General features: G+C 37.5%; 1 protein-coding gene across 1 annotated transcript in view; it reads right to left on the bottom strand.

The window, feature by feature from the left end:
• Positions 1-22,174, bottom strand: part of ADARB2 (adenosine deaminase RNA specific B2 (inactive)) — a 183,567-nt gene that overhangs the window by 71,719 nt on the left and 89,674 nt on the right. The window contains exon 3 of the mRNA XM_044678951.1: positions 10,009-10,123. Coding sequence (XP_044534886.1) covers positions 10,009-10,123 — 115 coding nt within the window. The remainder of the gene's footprint in view (positions 1-10,008; positions 10,124-22,174) is intronic.

Below are 22,174 nucleotides of genomic sequence, written 5' to 3'. Positions count from 1 at the left end.
AATAGTTAAATAAATCATATATTTTTATTCCTTTTCAAAGTTTCTTAGCTCCGCTCCCAACAAAATAACAAAACATTTGTCCCTCCACAAAATTTTCTTTTTGCAGAAATGTTTACAGTTGTAATGCTGGAACAGTTGGTTACTACATTACATTGCTGCTCATAGTACTGGAGGTCATGGGAGGAGTGGTTGATATATAAATATGTGCAAACATTTCAAGAAAAGCTGCCTATTAATTATGTTGGGTCATAGACTGAGTCCAAAATTAAAGGGATGCAAACCACTGTTACTTCTGGCTTTGTGATCTTTTAGGGGTGATGTGACATCTGTTAGTCACAAATTTAATGCCATGATGAGCTTTATTATCTACTTTTACTCAAAGAAGAGTAGATGGTAAAAGAGTATGAAAGAGCTTATGCTTTCTTAGCTCTTTTTTTCCCCTATGACTGAGTAGAGGGAACAATGATCCATCTAGTTCGGAGCTGATAAAACATTTATTTTTTGTCTCCTTCCTAGCTAGGTTTTTTCATATTACTCCTGCTTTGAGAGTCCCCCACCTGTAGGCTCTCACCGCTCTAATATTGGCTCCTCACTTATCAGGGTCCCATTGAAAAAGATTCACACCTGGGTCTATCCACTGTTGGACATGGAGTCAAGGAGACTTGGTTCTAAATTCTTCTGATACTTATGTGAATGTAGGTAAATCACTTAACCTTCTGGAAACTCCCTCAGCTGTAAAATAAAAGGGTTTGGACTAGATGGCCCCTAAAGTCTTTTCCATTTCCAGATTCATGCTCTTATGATACTATGGTTCTGGAAGTAATACACTCTTATTTCCAAGCAACCAAACATTCCTTCCTCCTTTCTTTCCTTCCTCCTTCCTTTCCTTCTTCTCCTCTCTGCCTCTGTGTGTGTGTGTGTGTGTCTCTCTCTCCCTTCCAAGGCAGAAGAGTGGTAAGGGTTATGCAAGTTAAGTGACCTGCCCAAGGTCTCACAACTAGGAAGCGTCTGAGACCAGATTTGAACCAGAGTCAGTTGGGCAGTCAAAATCTGATAATTAAACTTGTATTTATTTTATATTTATCTCTATATATATGTTGTTTGACATGATAAAAAGGAAGCTCCTTCAGGGATTATTGTTTCATTTTTTGCTTTTGTATCCAGGTGCCTAGCATAGTGCCTTGTACATGGTAAGCACTTAAGCACTTAATAGATGCTTGTTGATGATTAGATAGAATGGAACTCTGAGCATAGTCTTAGATAGTACCATTCTTTATCATCTTCCAGAGTAACTCTGTAAGTGTATCTCTTCATTGTCCATGATTCATTGAAATTTAGTATTCACTATGTCTACAGGATTGAGAATTAGAAAAATGAAACATTAATTCTATTCGCCAGATTGGGCCAAATGAGACCAAATCACCATTTGATTTATTTATTTTCCCTACTGATCTGAACAGATTTTTGACTGAATTGGATGGTGGGCTTTGGAGTTGGCTTCTCTGCCACAAATAAACTCTTATATTGTGTCAGGATAGGGGTAGAGTGATGTAGTGAAGGGGCATAGGGTTAGCATTGCAACAAGGGGGTCAATTAGCTGTAATGCAAAGAAGAAAAGGGTTATATTTCAGATGACTTGGGTTTGAAGTCTCACTGTGCAACTTCTCTGAACTTAGGCAAGTGGGTGGTAAAATGGAAAAAGAGACAGGATGGGAGTCAGAAGACCTGAGTTAAAATCTGGCCTCAGACATTTACTAGTTTGTGACTCTGGGCAAATCCCTTAACCATTAGTCTGCCTCAGTTTCCTCAACCATAAAACAGGGCTATAATAGCACCTAAATACTTAGCAATGTGCCTGGCACATAGCAGGCCCTTAATAAATACTCATTCCATCTTTCTCCTTACAGATACTTAGTTCCATGTCAGAACAAGAGAATTGGACCAGATGATTCTAAGGTTCATCTTGCCTCTGACATCTAGTGATTCTGTTTGTAAAAATTAATAGTTTGGTAGTAGTGTAGTCACAATCAGTAGTTTCTAGAGTATAATCCTAGTTTGGAGGAATTTTTTAACATTCTATGTCTCCTGGACTTCTTTGGCACTGTAGTGAACCTTCTAAACCTCTTGTCAGAATGTTTGTTTTAGTCATAATGAAAGGAAATACCAATTTTCAGTTAGAAGTTAGTGAAAATAAAGATCTATTTTTTCTCTTTCAAGTTCATTGACCTTTGAAGTTTACCCATAGATCATTTGAATTATATCACATTAAGAACTGCCTGGTATAAAGTTATGGTTTACTCAACTGTAAAGAAGAACTTGCTCAAACCCTGACTTATCCTCACATAGATTCAGGAGTCTTATGAATTGTCAAGTCCTCGAAAATTCTATGAGATTAACAAGAGAGCTTTAAAACACCTGACATATAAGGTAGAATTGTAACCTAAAAGGCATAGCATAGTAGGGACATGGAATAGACTTCAAAATCAAGGAGATTTCAGTTCAATTCCCCCTACTGTCTCTTCTACTCTTGTCAAGGCACCTAACGTTACTTTCAGTGTGTTTGGCAACTCCTTACCACTGTAAAGGCAGATGAGTTGCTGAATAGCTTCATCAGAGAGAGTTTGCTGCTCAAGATTTGTGTCTACCAATGAAATCACAAGTCCAAAAAAAATAACCCTGACTTTCCTACTTCCTCACAGTGTAGTTATAAAAGAATTCCACTGTACATCATCTATATTTATTTTAGCATAGATATTATAGTCATACCCTCTTAAGAAAGAAAACAAATGACAAGAAATGATTGGCAATTAACAGTTTGAGAAATCTGTTTGTCTCCCCATTTAGGGATGGACAGGCACCTCGCTCCATTAGCAACCTAGTCTCCCACATCAAAAAAAAGAATATGAGGAACTGGATTTGATTGCTAAGCAGCTCCTATTCTTTCACTGGAAGTGTCTGACATGAAGGACTTCTCACAACCAACAAAGCCAGGAATAATGAGAATATAAAGCCAGCACTCATGAATAATTCAAAGAACCAAAGACTTTAAATGGAACAGTTTTCCTCATTGGTAAGCACCAACTTGATGCCTTTGCATTTGTTCTTAGTCCTATTGTTCTCTGGGAATATGGTCTGGAATCTTATTTTTTAAATGGCCGAAGGCCAACTTCAATCAGAGCCCAACCTCCCCTTTCTGCTCTTTTGAGGATAGAAGCATGTTTTGCCTCTGGCTCTTTCGGTCTCTGTGAGGCTGGTGGTCTAACTGAAATTTCTTTTTCACAGAGGAATAGCTTAGTAATACACAGGGCCCCCAATTTGCCAATCCTTCAGTCAAGAATGTCCCCTGGCTTGAACTGAGTTTTCCTGCTAGGAGTTTGGACTTTCGCATGTCAATGGAGCCTCCCATTGGAGGGGATTTCTTTTCATCCCTCATTTTGTAATCCATTAGGACCTTTTGCCACCTATTGTTGCTCAACTGATACTATGAACCTCTTATTGCATTTGGGGAATCCTCACTGATAGCAGGGAACTGCTACTAGAAATGACCCTGTTTCTACTTTTTATCCCTTATTGGAAATTATTGATACCATCTCCTATCCTTCTCTAAGCTGCCAATCCTATTGGAAGATCCTTTCATCCTCATTTTCATCCTTTCATTCTCCCACCAAAGCACCTTCCCCTTATTGCTACTGGAACTCTAGACCCTTACCACTTGTCTCAGCTCTTTGCATGCCTTAACCCCTTCTTCTGCCACCAGAGCCTCATCTAAAGAGATGGCTATTATGATTATATTTATGATAAAAATTATTGTTATTATAACTACCAACGAGACCTGAAAGGAAATTCTCCATATTAAACTCTGAAGTGGACCCTAAGGAAAGCATGATAGTGAAATTCTTCTATATTGGATTAGAAGTTGAGAGCTTGGCTTGGACATTCAAGCATATGATGCTTTTCTGATTAGCAAAGGGTGAATAACATATTAGACATGTTCAGTGTGTGGTTTTGTGTTTTGTGAGAGACTAACAAATGAGCTCATCTAAAAGACCCATGTTTTCTGTGAGGATTCCAACTCTATATCATATGAGAATTAATGGGAGGAATTGGTTTTCTTTCAGAGAGGAGACAATTTCAAATATTTTGAAGGGCTCTCACGTGGAGGAGGAGTTATTCTACTTGTCTCCACAAGGGTGATCTGGACTTTGTCCTCAATTCTGTGAATCTCTGCAGGAAATAGGAATATTTATTGACTCAATTTGTATATGTGTTTGTGTATATAACTTAAGTGCAAGCTGCTGAGAGACAGATTCTGTTTCAGCACCAGGTAGAATCTTCCTTACCTCTAACCTCCCCGCTCCCATAACTATCCCAAAACAGAATGGACCATTTCATGAAGCAGCACGTGTTTCAGTACAGAAGATGTTTAAGTAGAAGACATATGGACATTGGAGATGCTTCAAATAGAGGTTGGACCACATGACTTCTGAGGTCTCCTCTACCTCTGAGATTCTGTTATTCTTCAGGTTAAAGGGGATTCCAGAGGAGCTCACATGGAACATTCACCCTATTTCAGCCACAACCATAGATGTAGTGATGTTTTAATGGAAGCACCCAAAATGGTACTGTTCCAAGGACACAAAATAACCATGTTATTCGTGAGTTTTCTTTTCTTTGAAGTTTTTTGGGCAATTAAATCACAGTAGAAAATGGTGATTGAAAAGGCCTATTGGTCTTCCTTAACAATAAAGCAATAAAGAGTAATTTGGGTACTTTGGTGTAGCCCAGGGAGGAGATGGGGAGCCCTAATATCATAGCATTTAGAGGATTAGTTAGCCTGTTAGTAATATTTATTGTGAAAATTGGGGACCAGCTCCCTCTTTCCTATATCTCTTCTGTTTGACTCAAGGGAAGATACAACGAGATTAGGGTATCAATAGCATCCTTCCTGACACATAATTATGGTAAGTTTGCTATGATATAGCCCCAGCATTTAATAAAACTCAAACTTCACAGTTTAATCGATAGAGTCTACGATCAATTGCCAGTCAATATCCCTTATTGTGTTTAGATGTCAGACTTTCTGAATCTTACTATGCCCGAAAAGATCCATGGAGATATGTCATCAACTTTAATTTTCTCTGTATTCTGCTTAGCAATTAAGATCAATTCATTGAGATACAGATGATAATTTGCCATCTTTTATCACAGCATGAAATTGCTATTTAGGGGCTTTTTGTCCAGTCCATATTGTGTTCTCCTCTAACAGGAGACAAATGAAAAGACCTCTCCGTTTGATTTTAAGATCAAAGTGATTGTCAGCCATATAGAAAAGAAAGCAAGAAAATTGGATCAGAAGAGAAAAAAACATCTACTAATAACCATCCTCTACTAGGCCCCTGTGAAGACAAACTTTTACAAATGCTATTTAGGTGATGGGAGAAAAAAGATGTTTCTGACTATATTTAAACTGTCAGGATTTATCAAGTGTAAATGGGAAAACAATTTTTAAATACCAGCTTCTGCTTGTTCACCATGATGACTTGATTTTTTCCTTAAAGTCAGACATATGCATTGGGCAGAATGACTGATAGGAATCTTGACTGTATCTTGTAATTTTCATTGTAGAAAAAAATGCATCCATGGACCGTTAGAACTAACTTTCAATACCCTAAGACTAGAAAGAATACATAGAGGTCTTTCAGGATAGAGGCTAAGGAAAATGGCACATTTCCTTCAATAAGAGAGACCCTTTGCTCACAAACATTCTAGGGAGCAAGTCACTTTGACATGTGGGTTTTAAGCTAGTCTAAGAAGTTTTCATTAGTTTTAATTATAGCAATAGATTAGGTGTCCCTTTGGGAGAGGGCTAATCCAGCTCCAACAAAGACTTTGGATAAATGGGGGAGAGGTAACCCCAGAAATATACCCCTCCATGTGATCTGCTTCAGTCACAAGAATTTCTACTAATGACTGAGTCAAGCAGCGTATCAAAGGGACTAAGACTCCGAAAGTACTCTCTTTTCATGGGTCAAATCTTGACACAGGAGTTAAAAGGATGTGAAGTTGTGGGATGATTTATGCTACAGGAAAGCCATCTTAGAAAGGGAATGATTGTAATAATCTAATACTTTCAAGTCAATACTAGAAGTGTCACCAAAAATCTTTCTGGCTTCTGTCTCATTACTACCTTTGACTGCCTACCTGGAATGTAAGTGTTCAATAACGTGCATGAGTGTCTGTGTGTACGTTGAGCTTTTCATTTTCAAAAATGCACTTTGTTCTAAGTTTCTCCTCAGGACAAAACCCCTTCCTTTTCGTACAAATTTTCTTGGTGATAGTACATGGTTGGTATTCTAGGAATGCCATTATGTCCAAAGAAGGAGTCGTGAGTACCCAACAGATCCCTTGTGGCTACAATTGGGCTGCAGCACATTCCCAGTGATGACTTTAATGCAAGGACTGGAATAACATAAATGATCTTGCTTGAAACATGCATGATGAAAAAAGGTGGAAGGCCAGTAATATATCAAAAGCAAAGGGTAACAGATGGACAGACTAATTACTGCCTGTTACCCACGACAGTGAAAAAAAATACAGAGTGGAAGGCCTCTAGAATTTGGGTAGATCCTCTTTTTTAAGGTCTTTATTAAAAAAATATTATTGAGTAAGTATTTAGAACAAGAGGCTCCATAGGCAGCAGAGGGGAGGAATACATTTAGAAATACAAGTGATATAAAAGCAAAATATAGCAACTAAATTAAAAAATAATACCTATATTACATACCTCAAAGTTGTTGTTTTACTTGATAATGTATATTAAATTCTTTTTAAACTTTGAGGCATCATATAAATGTCAGCAACAGTGTTTTGCAAGTAAGAGCAATATAGGTCATTAAACACATTATTGGAACTGCCAGCTGGGATGCAAAATTGTATTATCATTAGATGTTGGAATAATACACTATAAGCACATTTTGGCCACCTCCAGATATTTGGGCGTCTGTTTCTATTTAGCACAAATATAAAGATGATTACCTGGACACTATATTTTTCATCCAGATGTTTATGCATCTGGTAAACTTTAAAAATCTCAGATTAGGTCCAGAAACTGAGTTAGAGGAAGCAACAAAATGATGACATTCAGTCCAATAATAGTTCATTGTGAAACCAACCAGTTTTGATAGGTTACTACAAACAAGTACGGAAATAATTACAAAGGATTGAATTTAAGTACCTGAGGAGATATTTATTTGTAAGGAGTTGTTTGAAAAATAACTGACAGATGATATATGTAAAACCCAGTGGAATTGTGTGTCGGCTAAGGGGGGTTAGAGGGGTTTGGGGGAGAGGGAAAGAACATGAAATATGTAACTAGGGGAAAATATTCAAAATAAAAATAAAAAATTAATTATCAAAAAAAAACCTGACAGAATTCAACAATATGTTTTATCCCCAAATAGAATTATTTATACACAATTTTGACTATCTATATCTTGCCTGCCTCTCTTTCTTCCCTGATACTAGGACCCCTGGCACAAAGAATAGAAAGCCATCATGAGAAGGAAAACTTTCAGCTCGATTTTTCCTATCTAATTTGGAGTCTGAACACAAATCACTCTGCTGGTAGCAGACAGGGAAACTTAGAAGTCAATTCAGACTGTTTCTAAATCCCAGTAGTAAAATTATTTGCCCTCCTCTACAGTGGCCAGTGGCCATAATGAAAGGGGCTCTTACCTTCTTTCTAGTTAATGAGATATTCTGGACTAAAATATCCTCCTGTGTCCATCACTGAAAGACAACTGTGAAATAATGAGCCAGATGGAGAAAGAGTGATAGAAGACACCTGCCAGGCAAAAGTTTCTACTTTGCCATCCATACTAGGCATACTCGTTGAACCTAAATATGATGAATTCAAGCCCTCATATCAAATATCAAATGTGCTAATTTATTTTCTCTCTTCCATGATGGTTATCTCACATCAGGACTTGGGAATGGGGGTCCAGTGGTGGTGGGGAGGAGAGAAACTATACTTCCTTGCCAACATGGACTATATCTTTTCCCCTTTATGTCCCTTAAAAATACCCACCATTATCTTCCATCTTAGAATTAATACTGTGTATTGGTTCCAAGGCAGAAGAATGGTATGGGCTAGGCAGTGGGGGGCTAAGTGACTTACCCAGGGTCACACAACTAGGAAATGTCTAAAGCCAAATCCAGTCTCTACAACTGGCTCTTAATCTTCTGAGCCACCTAGCTGTCCTTGCTATATGCCACTTTGGAAAACAGAAAAGACAAGAATAAATCATAGGAATTAGATGTTCAATGAGAGCATTCCATTTATTTTACAGGGAGGAAACAGACATAGACAAAGCTAAATGAACTATTAAAGCTAAAAAAAATAGAAGAGCCAAATTGAACCCAGACTCTGTTCTGAAGTGAGGTGGCATAAGGGAGAGAATGCTGTTCTTGGAAACAGAAAGACTTGAGTTTGAATTCTACCTCAGACAAAGTATTAGCTGTGAGATTCTGAACAAGTTATTAATGTCTCTCAGCCTCAGTTTCCTTCTCTGGAAATTGGCAATGATAATTACACCTAGATCATGAATTTGTGAGGATCAAATCAGATAACATATATCAAGTTATATATATATATATATATATAAATATATGCAACCTCTGCATATATTTATATATATATATATAATTTATGTACCAACAGGCATATGTATATGTATGTACACACATATACACATATATGACATATAAACTAATTATTATTTTATCATAAAGAAAACAACTAAAGGAATGGAGGAAGAAAAAAGGAAGGAATGGAAGAGTAGAAAAAGAAATGGAAAATAAAAATAAATGATCAAAGGCAGAAAGTTGTTCCATATAGGTCTGAAAGTGTTCTAAAGTATGGTAAGGAATGAAAAAAACTTTGAAGTAGTGGAGTACTCTTTCCTCTCATCCACACCCTCCTTCTATTATGGCCCTTGTTCATGTCCTTCCCACCTTCCTTCCCACCTCCCCCAAAGCAAGCACTGTCTCCCACAGTTCCTCTCACATTATAAAAAGGTTATATGCGGTAGAGGCTGCTGAGCAAGACACAAATACCACTTGGCCAGTGGGAAAGAGAGAGAGTTGCCCTGACACAACCATCAACACGTCCCTCTCTGCCACAGAAAGGTCATTTGCACCTGGGCTTTCATTCACCTGTGGAATTGGCAGCCATCTGCCAGGCTCCTGAGGCAAAAACTGGGCAGCTGAATGGACTCTTTATTTAGATGTAGGCAGAACTGAGAGTCCAAGGTGTCAAGGCTTACTTACTGGGGGTGGAGGAGTGGGTGGGAAAGGAAAGGAGATTTGTTCTTACCTATCAATCCAAAATCAGCTATTTGTGACCTTGTCTAACCTTAGCTTAATGCCTCCAGCTTAAAAAAAAAAAGATGAAAACCCTCAATAGTTAAACTTTTCTTTAAAAAGAAAAGAGAGAAAAAAAATCTCAAAATACTATGAGGGAAGCCAGCCATGTATTTGTTTTTGCCTTTTATTGTGTGAATAGAGATTATTTCATAATAATATTTTTCTAAAATAGGATTAATTGTGCTTTCTGTGTTAATGTTTTTTGAAACTTGCTTTGACTTTGGGGCTACTTTTCCTCTTCATTCTTTCTTGGTTGTTTTTTTACTTTTCATGAGCTGTTAATTTCCTTATTTGTAAAATGAAGGGGTCAAACTAGAGGATTTTCTAAGCTATTCACCACTCTGAAGGCAATAATTCTATGAGCTCTTTTCAACTAATTGCAGTACCATTTAGTAATGTGTATTAATTTACTTAACCAAAACTAAAAATCTTCCTAGCTTTGTCATTAGGACTCCACCCACTAATTTTGGCTGTTTTTCAGGGAGAAAAAGAGTATATGTTATTTTTATTGTCCAAGTAAATAATATATCATCTTTCCCATCCTGAATGAAATTCCCATCACAAAAGGAAAAAGAAATGAATTACCTTTGGTCATGACAATTCCTGCCAGAGATTTGTGGCGGGCATGCATGGAAGTCAGGTTGTCAGTTAACTCTTGAAACTTCTGGGTGACCAGCTGGTACACTGAATCGGCAAACTCCTGGAAAATACAAACACCAGGATCTTTTTAACTTGGGTGAGAAGAGTAGGTTAGGCTCATCTGGTAGATGGACAGTGAATTTTCCACTAAAGACTCTCCTTCCTAAATTTAGTTTCATCTGTGAGGACAACCTAGAACACTGGCCCAGCCTTTAAGAAAATGATCACCCTTATGTACTTCCCTATGTCATTTTCTTAAAAACAAAACAAACCCTTAACTTCTGTCTTAGAATCAATCCTGTATATTGTTTCCAAGGCGGAAGAGTGGTAAGGGCTAGGCAATGGAGGTTAAGTGGCTTGCCCAGGATCACCCAGCTAGGAAGTGTCTGAGGTCAAATTTGAACCCAGGACCTCCTGTCTCTAGGACTGGCTCTCAATCCATTGAGTTCCCTAGCTGCCTCCTCCTTATGTTATTTTAAGGACTGGAAACCATTATTACTCTTTCCCTGCCCCCCAAACCTTGAAAATGAATATGATTTTGTGTAGCATTGGGTCATGTCAGTGAGAAGAGCTCACATCAGTCTTTCCTGATTTGGTGATGGGATAGGCTATAAGTGGAGTCTTTTTGGACACCTTCTGAGGAGACATACAACGAGAGAGGAATCAATGTGAGATTCATGTCTTGTTAAGAAGCAAATCAGTTCTTAATTTTCTCCTAACTCCATACCCCTTCTAGAGGGATTACTGTACCCTTCTTAGATACAGCCCTCAGGTAGATAATTTCTAACAGGCATTAAAGCTTGCCTTTATTTCACATGAATCAAAATCCAACAATGGAGTGGGTATTGAATAGACACGCTGTGATTCTTTGTTATCCGCACATCCCAGGCAAAGTCCTGGACTTATTGCAATGTGGTAGAAAGAGAAATGGATTTGGAGTTGGAGAAGAGACCTGGGTTTGATTCTGGATCTGCTACTCTGTGACCTTGAGTAAGTTACTTGACCCATTTGCCCCCTAACTTCCTTTTGTGTAAATTAAAGGAGTTGGATCAGAAGATTCCTATGGTTCCCTCCACTCTTTGATGATCTACAAACTCTTTGGCCACTTAATAATGTACAATAAATCACTTGACCAAATATTGAAAATTTTTAATGGAAACATTTCTATTTAGACATCATGATTTCTCTAGGGAGAAAAAAAAGGAACAGTTGAGGAAGGACACTTAAGTCATCATTAAAAAAAAAAAAAGATGAGTGAGAAGGAAGTCTGTTACTAGGTTAAGCTTGTCTGGAACAAACCTGGAAGACACAGGAAGACACTTGGATGCCCAGGACAATTAGCCTTCTGCCATCTGATTTTTTAAAATACTAGGGCAAAGTATTAAAAAATGCTGCTGTTCCTATCTCACATCTTTGGGGGTCCAGCTTTTCCCATTCCTCATTTGCTCTGTTGGATAACTTGATCCTCAATTTGGTAAAATACCCCTGATTCTTCAACTTACTGAACCACACTTCTTACCCTACTTAGGACATACCAAACATCCAGCTGCTGTTCATGCCTAACATCACCCCCTTTGCTGGCAAAGCACTAGATGTGAAAAATAAGTACTAGGGTGAACTTATACAAATAGACTGTCTAATCAGTTTCTAGTCTGACTATAGTCCTGTAATAACATCAGCACCAGTACCATGCATTTATATGGTACTTTAATATCTGCAAAATTCTTTAAAATATGAACTTCTTGAGAGCAGGGACCATTCTCTCCTTTTTTGCATCCCCAATACTTAGTGGAAGGCCTGGCAAATAGTAAGAGCTTAATTAGTGCTTGCTGATTTGTTATTGACTTGATTTATGTCTTCAACCTCATTTGATCCTCACAACAACCCTATGAGGAAGATGCTAGTATTATCTCATTTAGGACACTAAATGGAGAAACAGAAAAGAAAATCTCTTCTACTACATGTACAAATGGTCATTTGATTTTCTCTTTTATTAAAAAATTATTTATTTTTAATTTAAAAAATTTGAGTTCTTACTTCACTCCCTCCCACCCTTCTCCTATCCCTTAATGAATGCAAGAAATTTGGTATCAATTATGAATGTAAAATCATGTAAAACATATTTCCATATTAGCCACATTGCAAAGAAGGCAAATTAAAAATTATGCTACAATCCACATTCTATCAATCAGTCCTTTCTCTGGAGGTGGATAGCTTTTTTTTCACCAGAAGTCCTTCGGAACTGACTCGAATCATTGTATTGATCAGACTAGCTAAGTTATTCATAGTTGATTATCCTTAAAATATTGCTGTTACTGTATATGATGTTCTCCTGGTTTTGCTCACTGTACTTTGTGCCAGTTCATATTAGTATTCCAAAGTTTCTCAGAATCTATCTTGCTCATTCTTTCTTATGGCACAATAGTATTTTATCACAACCATATACCACCATTTATTTAGCCCTTCATTCTCCAGTTGATGGATATCCCTATTATTTCCAATTTTTTGCTGCCATAAAAAGAGTTGCTATAAATGTTTTTCTACATATAATCCTTTTTTGTTTTTCTTTTATTTTGGGAGGGATACGGATCTAGAGTTGCTGGAGTATGCACAATTTTATAGCCCTTTGGGCATAGCTCTAAATCGCTCTCCAGAATAGTTGGTCCAGTTAAACTCCATTGACAATGCATGTGTGTTTCAATTTTTCTATATCCTCTCCAACATTTGTCATTTTCCTTTTCTATCATATTAGCCAAACTGAGAGATGTGAGGTGGTACCTAAGAGTTGTTTTAATTTGTATTTCTCTAATCAGTAGTAACAGACTATAAATAGCTTTGATTTCTTCTTCTGAAAATTGCCTATTCATATCCTTTGATGATTTATCATTTGGGGAATGACTCATATTCATATAAATTTGCCTTAGTTCTCCCTATATTTGAGAAAACGTTGCCAGTTTCATTTCCTTTTAATCTTGGCTACATTGGTTTTATTTGTGCAAAACAATTTTAATATACAAAATTAATATGTTAATTTAATTTTACATACCATAATGCTCTCTATCATTTGATCCATTTTTTTTTTCTTGAAACTCTCAAATGAGGGACAATCCATTGCTTTTGGAGGCAGCCATTTTTGTTTTGGCAGCTAGGTGGTGCTAGGATAGAGTCAGGCCTGAAGTCACAAAGACCTGAGTTCAATTCTGGCTTCAGACACTTACTAGCTATATGATGCTTGGCAATTCACTTAACCCTATTTGCCCCATTTCCTCATCTGAAAAATGAGCTGGAGACCTTTGCCAAGAAAACCCTAAATAGTCATTGACATAACTGAAAAATAAATGAGTAAAATTTTTGCTTTTGGACAGATCTCATTTGTTACATAGTTTTTCCTTGCCTCTAGTTTAAAGCTGCCCCTCCATTAATTCCATCCATTATTGAGGACAAGCCCTCTGAGACTCAGCAGAAGTTGTCTCTCTTCTATATAACAGTCCATTCTAAACTCAGAGATTGATATCATGCTCCCTATATGTATTTTATCTTATTTCAATCATTCTCAGTTCCTTTAACTGATCTTCCTATGCTATGAACTCAAGGTCCTTCACCATTCAACTTGATCCTCCAGAAATGCTAATGCATTAAAGTCTTCCCCAGAATGTGTCACTCAGAGTAAGACTTCACCTTTTTTTTCAACTGTACTTTTTCTGTATCTACATATAATCTAGACAAGAAAATTCAATCAAATTGGATGAAAAGAATCAGGCAAACTTGCTCTGTAACAAATGTATTTATTAGAATGAAGTTTTCCTTTGAGGCTAGGTGTATTGGTCCTATGCAGACAATGCTGGGGATAAGAAAAAAAACAGAAATATAAATGAGGATAGATTAGGCTGATGATTTCATTGGTGCGAGGAATTTCCTCTATTAATATAGGTTGGCATCTTCTGTGCAAGCTATTGTTTTAGAGAGGTACCTAGGGCATTGAGTGGCTAAGTTATCAGACCTGCGTCACATAGCTGGCATATCAGAGGTAGGATTTAAATTCAGGGTTTTCTTACTCTAAGACCAGCTCTACTCACTATATTTTGCTGGCTCTTGTTTAATATAACTAATTTTTTGTTCATTCGTTTTAGTCGTGTTTGAATCTTCATGACCCCATTTGGCAAAGGTGCTGTGGAAGAATTTGTAATTTCCTTCTCCAGCTCATTTTACAGGGGAGGACACTAAAGCAAATAGGGTTAAGTGACTTGCTCAGGGTCACACAGCTAGTGAGTGAGGCCAGATTTGAACTCAGGAAGAGAAGTCTCTATCCACTGCAACACCTAGCTGCCTATATAATATAGGAGATTAAAAAAAAAAACTCCAAAAGAAAAAAATACCCACTTTAAAAGTTAAATGAATTGATCAAATGGACTCTTTGAAATAAAAACAGGTCTTTCTCCTGCAAAGAAAGCTCACAAAACAGATTTCTGCCTCTCCTCTTCTCTCTCCCACCAAGAAAGGCTGTAAAAACACTCACGGCAAAGTGTGTCTTTTTTCTAAGTGCTGTTTGAGAAGGTTAACAGCCTTTCCCATATGTTGTTGTGGCTGTGATAGCAAATGCTCATTATTTTTACAATTGTTCTGTAAATACATATGGAGAACCCACATAAATAATAAATGCCCTACAAATTAGGCTTTCCTTGGGTGGGTGTAGCAAACGTGCATTCCCCTCTCTTGGATAATGGCTTCAGATTTTTTTTGGTTGGTATATGCAAGTATGCAGGAAGGTAATTATTTATGAAGTACCATGCCTGGTTAATGTGTTTGCTTATTTATTTAGTCACCCTGGCTCATCACCTTTGCCCACAATGCTTAAAGTGAAGCTATTGCTATAGGAAGCTTGGAAAAAGTGAGATTGGTTTATAGCCAAAACCAACCCTGGTGGGGAAGGGGAGAGGGGGAGAGAGAGAGGGAGGGAGAAAGGAAGAGAGAGAGAAGGAGACAGAGAGAGAGCCAGAGCCAGAGAATGAATGAGAATGGTGCTTACTCCTGTGGGAATTTCAGAAGTATAAGCCATGGTTTCTGCCCTGAACACCCTACCCTATGGTCAGGCTGGCTGAGAGAAGAATGGCTCACGTTAATTCAGAATTTAGAGTTAGAGGGCATGTTTGCCTATTAGCAACTTGGCTAGAAGGAGTTTAAAGAGCAGCTTTTCTCCACCACACCCAAACAAGTCTTCTCAGTTCCTATTCTTAACTTTTATCTTGTCTTTCTCCTGCAAGGAAAGCTCACAAAACAGATTTCTGCCTCTCCTCTTCACAGAAATTAGACCATAGGCTAATTACTTTTCCAACAAGAGGGAGAAAGAACCTTCTTTATCATTCATTCCTCTATTTTGCAGATTAGAAAAGTGAGACACTTAGCCATTTGACACATTCTGTGGATCACAGGATTGGGAATTGTCTGAGATTGAATCTTGGTTTATATCTGTGTTGGCCTTGGGTGAGTCATTTTGTAATTCTAGGCTTCACCTGTAAGATGATGAAATTGAACTTGATATACTCTGTTTAGCCCCGTTATGAAGGATGAGGGAATAAACATTGATATAATGCCTGTATGTGCCAGGGTTAAGTGGGTCTTTTAGCTTAGAGTCCTACAGCTGAAGCCAGATCTGAATTCAGTTCTCCCTGACAAGGTCCAAGACTCTATCTTTTGTGTCACCTAGTTGCCAGTAACGAGTTCTCTCCTCCAAGATCATCGATGGTCTCAAAGCCAGGGAAGGTCTTTTTGAGGGACCATACCATTACAGATTTAGAACTGGAAAGGTTCATCAATTCCAACCTCTTAGTTTTACAGAGGATAAAATGGAGAGGTTGATTAACTTGTTTTAGACTACTCAGGGAGTAAATGGCAGGGCTGGAATTCAAAGTCAGGCCTTTTAAAACCAAAACAAGAGTTCTTTTTACCATACTCAATTAACTTTGCCCTGAAAAATGGAAATGGATCTACAGGCCAAAGTTGGACCTAAAAGGGCCAGAGCAACTGCTGAGTAGTGGCATAGTACAATCCAGGGCTAGAGTAGACAACGTAGGGTCCCTGACTCAGAAGAAAAGCAAACGTTTTCTGTAAGAATCAAGAATTCCACAAATCATAGCAGTGGGGGCCCAGCTTGGTTCTTTCTTCATTGCTGGAAAGCAAATTAGCTTGGTCTAACTTCCAGACCAGACAAGGCAGAAATGAAGGATAGGAATTGAGAAAGGGGTCTTTTGGTATAGGGGAGACTGGGTGCTCTTTAAATTGTGGCAGCCACATAGATCTGTGGCTAGACTTTAAATATTGTAAGAAATCTTTGTTGGTAGGCTCCTCCTTTCTTCTTTTGACTTCTTCCCAAGGGGCTGAACTCTTAAGACCAGGACCAAAAGATTAGCCAGTGAAAGAGCAGAGGTATAAAAGAAGTATTAGGTCTAACTGCAGTGTCATTCTAGTCTTTTTAATACTTGTAGGTTTGTGAGTTTAAATAAAATGCAAGTTTCTTATTTTTTCTATAGTAACACAAATGTATAAATAAATGCACAATGCTTCAGGAGCACATTCAGGATAAAGAGACTGTAATTTACTGTCTTCTATTTGCTTGACAGATTTTTACTTGTTTGAATATATCATTGACTATTTTTCAAATTTTGTATTTCTCCATGGTGAGGACCATGTATGTAAATATTCAAATCAGGCCATGAAATAAACATCTTTCAAATGCAGTATACATACTGGGTTTAATATGATTCTTTAAAGATTAAAAATAATATTTAAGAATTTTTTCCCATTTGGAATTTATTTAGATGGATCTCAAATACTAACTTGTTCTGATGTCTCTTGGTTGCTCAGCTTTAATGTCTCAGTGTTAGCTAACTGATGTCAATTTATTTGAACTATCCAGGGTCATTTAACTCAATTTTTTAAAAATCCACTGAATTTCTATTATTGAATAGTATTACTCCAGTCTAGGTTGTGTAGAATATTTATGTACCCCTCATATAATACACGAGATATTTGTCCAATCTGCAATAAAAACAACTGAGTCAGGGCTCCAAGCCAATAACTATTTATTAATGAGACCTAGCCCCCTTCAGTGAATAGATCTTCTGACATTCCCTCCTCAGTATGATAGTGCTTGCTTCCCAGATGATACAGAAGAGACAGAAGAATAAAAAAATTCACTGGTTAACCAATCAATAACCTGACTCTACAGGATGGCCTACCAGGAAAGCTTGGAGAAGATGTCAACATGGGGAGTCACAAGATGGGCAAAGCAAGGGCCATCTACACTAAGGGCCAGTGGGCAGATAGGCAGGCCACCTCCCTTATTGGCAACCATGGGGAGTAAGATGGGAGAAGGTACAAGAGTGGAGGGGCACCCAAAATAAGTGGGGGACCTTCCAGCATATTAGTACATCTCTCTATCCTGCTGAGCCTGGATAGTCAGATCCAGGGTAGAGGCGGTCTCTGGCATTCTGCTCAAGGTGGAGATCCTCTAGTCAGCATGATTAAGCAAAACAAATGGACTTCAGAAGTTTAACATAAAAAAGAGTATACTCAAAATCTGATTCATTCATACTAAATATAATTAATATTGATTGATTAAGCTACATGACTAAATATATGACTAACTAGATATAGATGGATAAATATAAAAGAAATACTCCCCCCTACTGAATCATGCTACACTGGATAATACTGATTGGAAATAAACAAAGGGATAAATAACAAATCAACCATTTCTTACAATATGCATATATAATACTTGCTTTTACACATACCTTGTTCTAGAATAAGGACTTTATATAATACTCAAGAGGTGATAAAGACTCTTGTAGCTCAAAACAATGAAATATCCCAGAAATGAGATTTTAGCAAAGTTGTTAGGACAGAGTTCTGTTGCTCCTGAAGGCTAATTTGTTTTGATGAATTGATACATCTATGATATTATTTATATGAGTACTTCTTCAAGCAATGCAGATTGTAACCCAATATCTTTTCATTTAATGAAACTCATTGAATTTCTTTTAAGTTTTCTGCAGTGGATCCATCCAACTTGCTTGGGGTCTTGCTCTAGATTTTGAAAACATTTTAAAATACTAATTTAAAATACTAAATACAAGTTCTATCAACAACAATTCAACAAACATTTATTTAGCAAATGCTCTGTTCAATCTGGGAAATATTAGAGATATAAAAAACAAAAACCAAACTATTTCTGCCTCCATTGGTTATCCTTTGTTGTCCCTACATGACTAGCTGACTTCCTTTTCTGGAATGATGTTCTCTATGGGATGATACCCTCTGTTCTGTTTCTCCTTCTTAATTCTTTGTTGGTTGTATGCTTCAGGCTACATACAACCACCATGTATCATCTCCTTTGCCTAGATCAGTAACTTTAACTCTTCAGAGAAGATACTATTCCAGGCCATGTTGCCATGTGGTATCATTGAAAGACTACTGACAAAAAATACATTGGACCTTTTTTAGAGTGAGAAGTTTAGGGCCAATGCACTCTCCCCTCCCCCTAGTCTCTCTGTCTCTGTCTCTGTCTGTCCATCTCTGTCTCTGTATCTCTCTCTTCCCATCTCTGTGTCTCTTTCCCTCCTTCTATCACTTCACTCCCTCCTTCCCTTTGTCCCTTCCCGCCTCCCTCTTCCCAAATTCTGGGACTGTTTCAGTGTATACCCTGCGTCTTTATAAGATAACTGATGGACCAGTTCTCTGGATGCTTGATCTAGCTTCATGCTTTAATCTGGGCAATAGAAATTCTTTATCCACTTAATTTTTCCTTTGTGAATTTTCTAAATCCTCATTAAGGTAACAGATTCTTGAAGGATACACTAGTAGAGCATAAATTCTAGCAGCTTCTACCAGGCTGCAAAAGCTTTAAATAGACCACTATCAACAGACATGCCTGCTTTTTAAGGACCATACTAGTTAAATATGGAAGATCTTATCTTGAATACTGGCCACTTATGAATGAATTATGTGTTAATCACAATTCATGAGTGAATGAAAAATGTAAAGTGTCTCAGTCCTCTCTGACCCTCTCTGCTTCTGACTCATGGTAGCAGAATGTTGGAAAAATAAATGGGTGGCAGTAAAAGTCCCACAGCTTTTAGATGATCTATTTATTCTTTTTAAAAACTTTACCTTCTGTCTTGGAATCAATGCTATGTTTTGGTTTCAAGGCAGAAGAGTAGTAAGGGCTAGACAATGGGGGTTAAGTGACTTGCCCAGGGTCACACAGCTAGGAAATATCTGAGATCATATTTGAACTCAGAACCTCCCTTCCCTGGACCTGTTCTCAAGCCACTAATGATCTATTTACTTTTATTACCAGTTCTTTAAATATGAGCTCTTAGTCTAGTAACCTGTGAATGGACATACCTTAGGAGAAACTTGAATCATTTAAATTCTTGAATATATGAAATCAGAAGACAAAAAACATTGCAGGTAAATGAAAATCTGCCTTATAGATTTTCCTTGGAGAAGCAAAGGGATTGGCAAGAAACTTAACTTGGCCATCTCATGTTATAGTGCTAATGATAATAGTTGTAGAAAGATCAACAGCTGGTGTACCAATACATGTTTTAGAAGACGAAGAGGTCCAGAAGTTCACCAAATAATGTGATAAGAACCTACAAATTAAAACTATGTCAGGCAGCTAGGTGGTACAGCGGATAGAGCACTGGGCCTGGAATCAGGAAGACCTCTTGATGAGTTCAAATCTGGCCTCAGACACTAGCTACGTAGTAGAACATAGTAGAACTGAGTAGAACACATAGCCCTATTTGCTTCAGTTTCCTCATCTATAAAATGGGCAGGACATGGAAATGGCAAACTAGTCCAGTTATATTTGCCAAGAAAACTCAAAAATGGGGTCAGGAAGAGCTGGACACAACTGAAACAACTGAACCAGGACAACAACATTCTTTAATACTGGTTGACTGCAAAAATATTCATAGCATTATTTTTTGCAGAAGCAAAAATTTAGAAACAAAGTAGATGCCCATTGATTAGAGAGTGGTTAAACAAATTGTGGTACCTGAATGTAATGACATATTACTATGCTATAAGAAATAGGGAATATAATTCTAAGAAGCATGGGGATTTATGTAAAGGGAAGTAAGCAGAACTAAGAAAGCAATACACAATTATCCTAACAGTGTAAATGGACAGAACAAAATCCCCCAAATTGAATTTTCTTTCTAGCATCCCATTAGCTTTACCCTGATCCCCGTGGAGCATGCTCAGCAGGCATTCTTGTCAAACACATGGAAACTTAGGGGTAGGCTTGCTTCAAGGTATGCACCATGGAGTTACCCCACTTCAGAGAAGGCACAGATATCTTCTGGTTCCTGTGGGTCAGGATGACTTGAGGGTTCATTTTGTGTGGTGAAAAAAAAATCTTTTAATTGGCTGCTGAACTACAACTCCATGGATATACTACAGAATCATCTTTAAACTTCAAGGCTAACACAAAGAGAAGATCTAAAGTACAAGGGTTGTACACATACACACAGATTATATTGTTCTTATAAGATGGCATAAGTAAGTGTTTTTCCATGGGGTACAAGTTAGATGACCCCTATTTAGAAGGAAAGATTGACATTGTCAGCTTAAGAATGACTAAGATGCATACCATTATATAGAAAACAAATGATTGTCCTCCTGTTACAACCCAGTTTAGTCCTGCCTGCCTGTTTTCCTTTTGTGCCTTTTAGGCCCTTCTCCCCAGGTGTTTGGCTCTCATTATGAGCTAATTAACCTTAGCCTCATCTAGCCACTAATAGAATCATTTGAAGAAATGCAGAAACAGGGAAAATTATTGGATTTGGTCCTTCTTCATGGCCACAAGGCATTTCAACTCTCTAGGGAAAGCATGCCTGAAACCGAAGTTATTGCTTAGTGCAGTTAGAATATTCCACCCAAAGGAAGGCTCCTTCAACCACAACAAAGAAAGGTAGTAGAAATAATCTCCTGGAGTTGTTGTTTTTAAATTTAGGAAGTCTGGGAAGCAACTGAAGCCTGGGAGTGCTTTCTGACATGTTGTAGTCAACACCATCATTTGAGAGATAAAACACAGATGCCACTATGTCTAATGACATGATCGGTAATTACAAAATATTCCCAGCCAGTTAGATTCCTAACTGTCCCCTAAACATACTTTGATCATATCGACTACAGGTCATTCCTTATACTATGGCCATACTATTGCCATTCATCCCCATTCCCACTAAAACTTCAAAGTGAAATAATTTTCCCATTTAACTTTGCTTTTATAAGTTCTGGCCATGGTTCAAGACCCATGCCATTTCCTTGTGGACTTTCCTCCTTTCTAGCCCTTTTTCTTCCTGTAAAGATATCCTAAATATTCACATTGTCAATATTTTTCATACAAAGGCCTTGTAAACCCTTAAAGATGTTTTGAAAGTAGAGGGCAGATAGGTGGCAGAATGGATAGAGTGCTGGACCTGAAGTCAGGAAGACTCATTGCTGAATTCAAATTTTACTTTAGACATTTATTAGCAGTGTGACTCTGGGCAAGTCATTTAACCCTGATTATATCTGTTTTCTCATCTGTAAAATGAGCTGGAAAGGGAAATGGCAAACTATTTCAGTATCTTTGCTAAGAAAATCCCAAATGGGTAATGAAGAGTCAGACTGAAAAAATGACTCAACAGCATAGGGCCCTGGACTTGGAATAAGAAAGTTCTGGGTTTAAATGAAATCTTTGACCATTACTAACTGTGTAATTTGATAATTAACTTGGTAAAATCACTTAAATGGCTCTCATTTTCCTTATCTGTAAAATTATCAGGTTGGACCCAATCATCTCTGAGATTTCTTCAAGCTTTAAAACTAGGATTCTATAACTAGCTTAATGTTCAAAAGTCAAAGATGATGACGATAATAATAAACTTGTTATTATAGCTAACATTTATATAGCATTATTTAGTGCAAGGCACTCACTGTGCTAAGCATTTTATAAACATCTCTTTTGATCATCGTATCTTTGGAAGACAGATTTTATTATTAGTCCCATTTTACAAATGAAGAAACTCAGGCAAATTGAGGTTACCTAAATTGTCCA

The sequence above is a fragment of the Gracilinanus agilis genome, chromosome 5 (genome assembly GCF_016433145.1).
Source record: "Gracilinanus agilis isolate LMUSP501 chromosome 5, AgileGrace, whole genome shotgun sequence".
In the NCBI taxonomy this organism is placed as follows: Eukaryota; Metazoa; Chordata; class Mammalia; order Didelphimorphia; family Didelphidae; genus Gracilinanus; species Gracilinanus agilis.
This window is presented reverse-complemented; position numbering and strand designations above follow the sequence as displayed.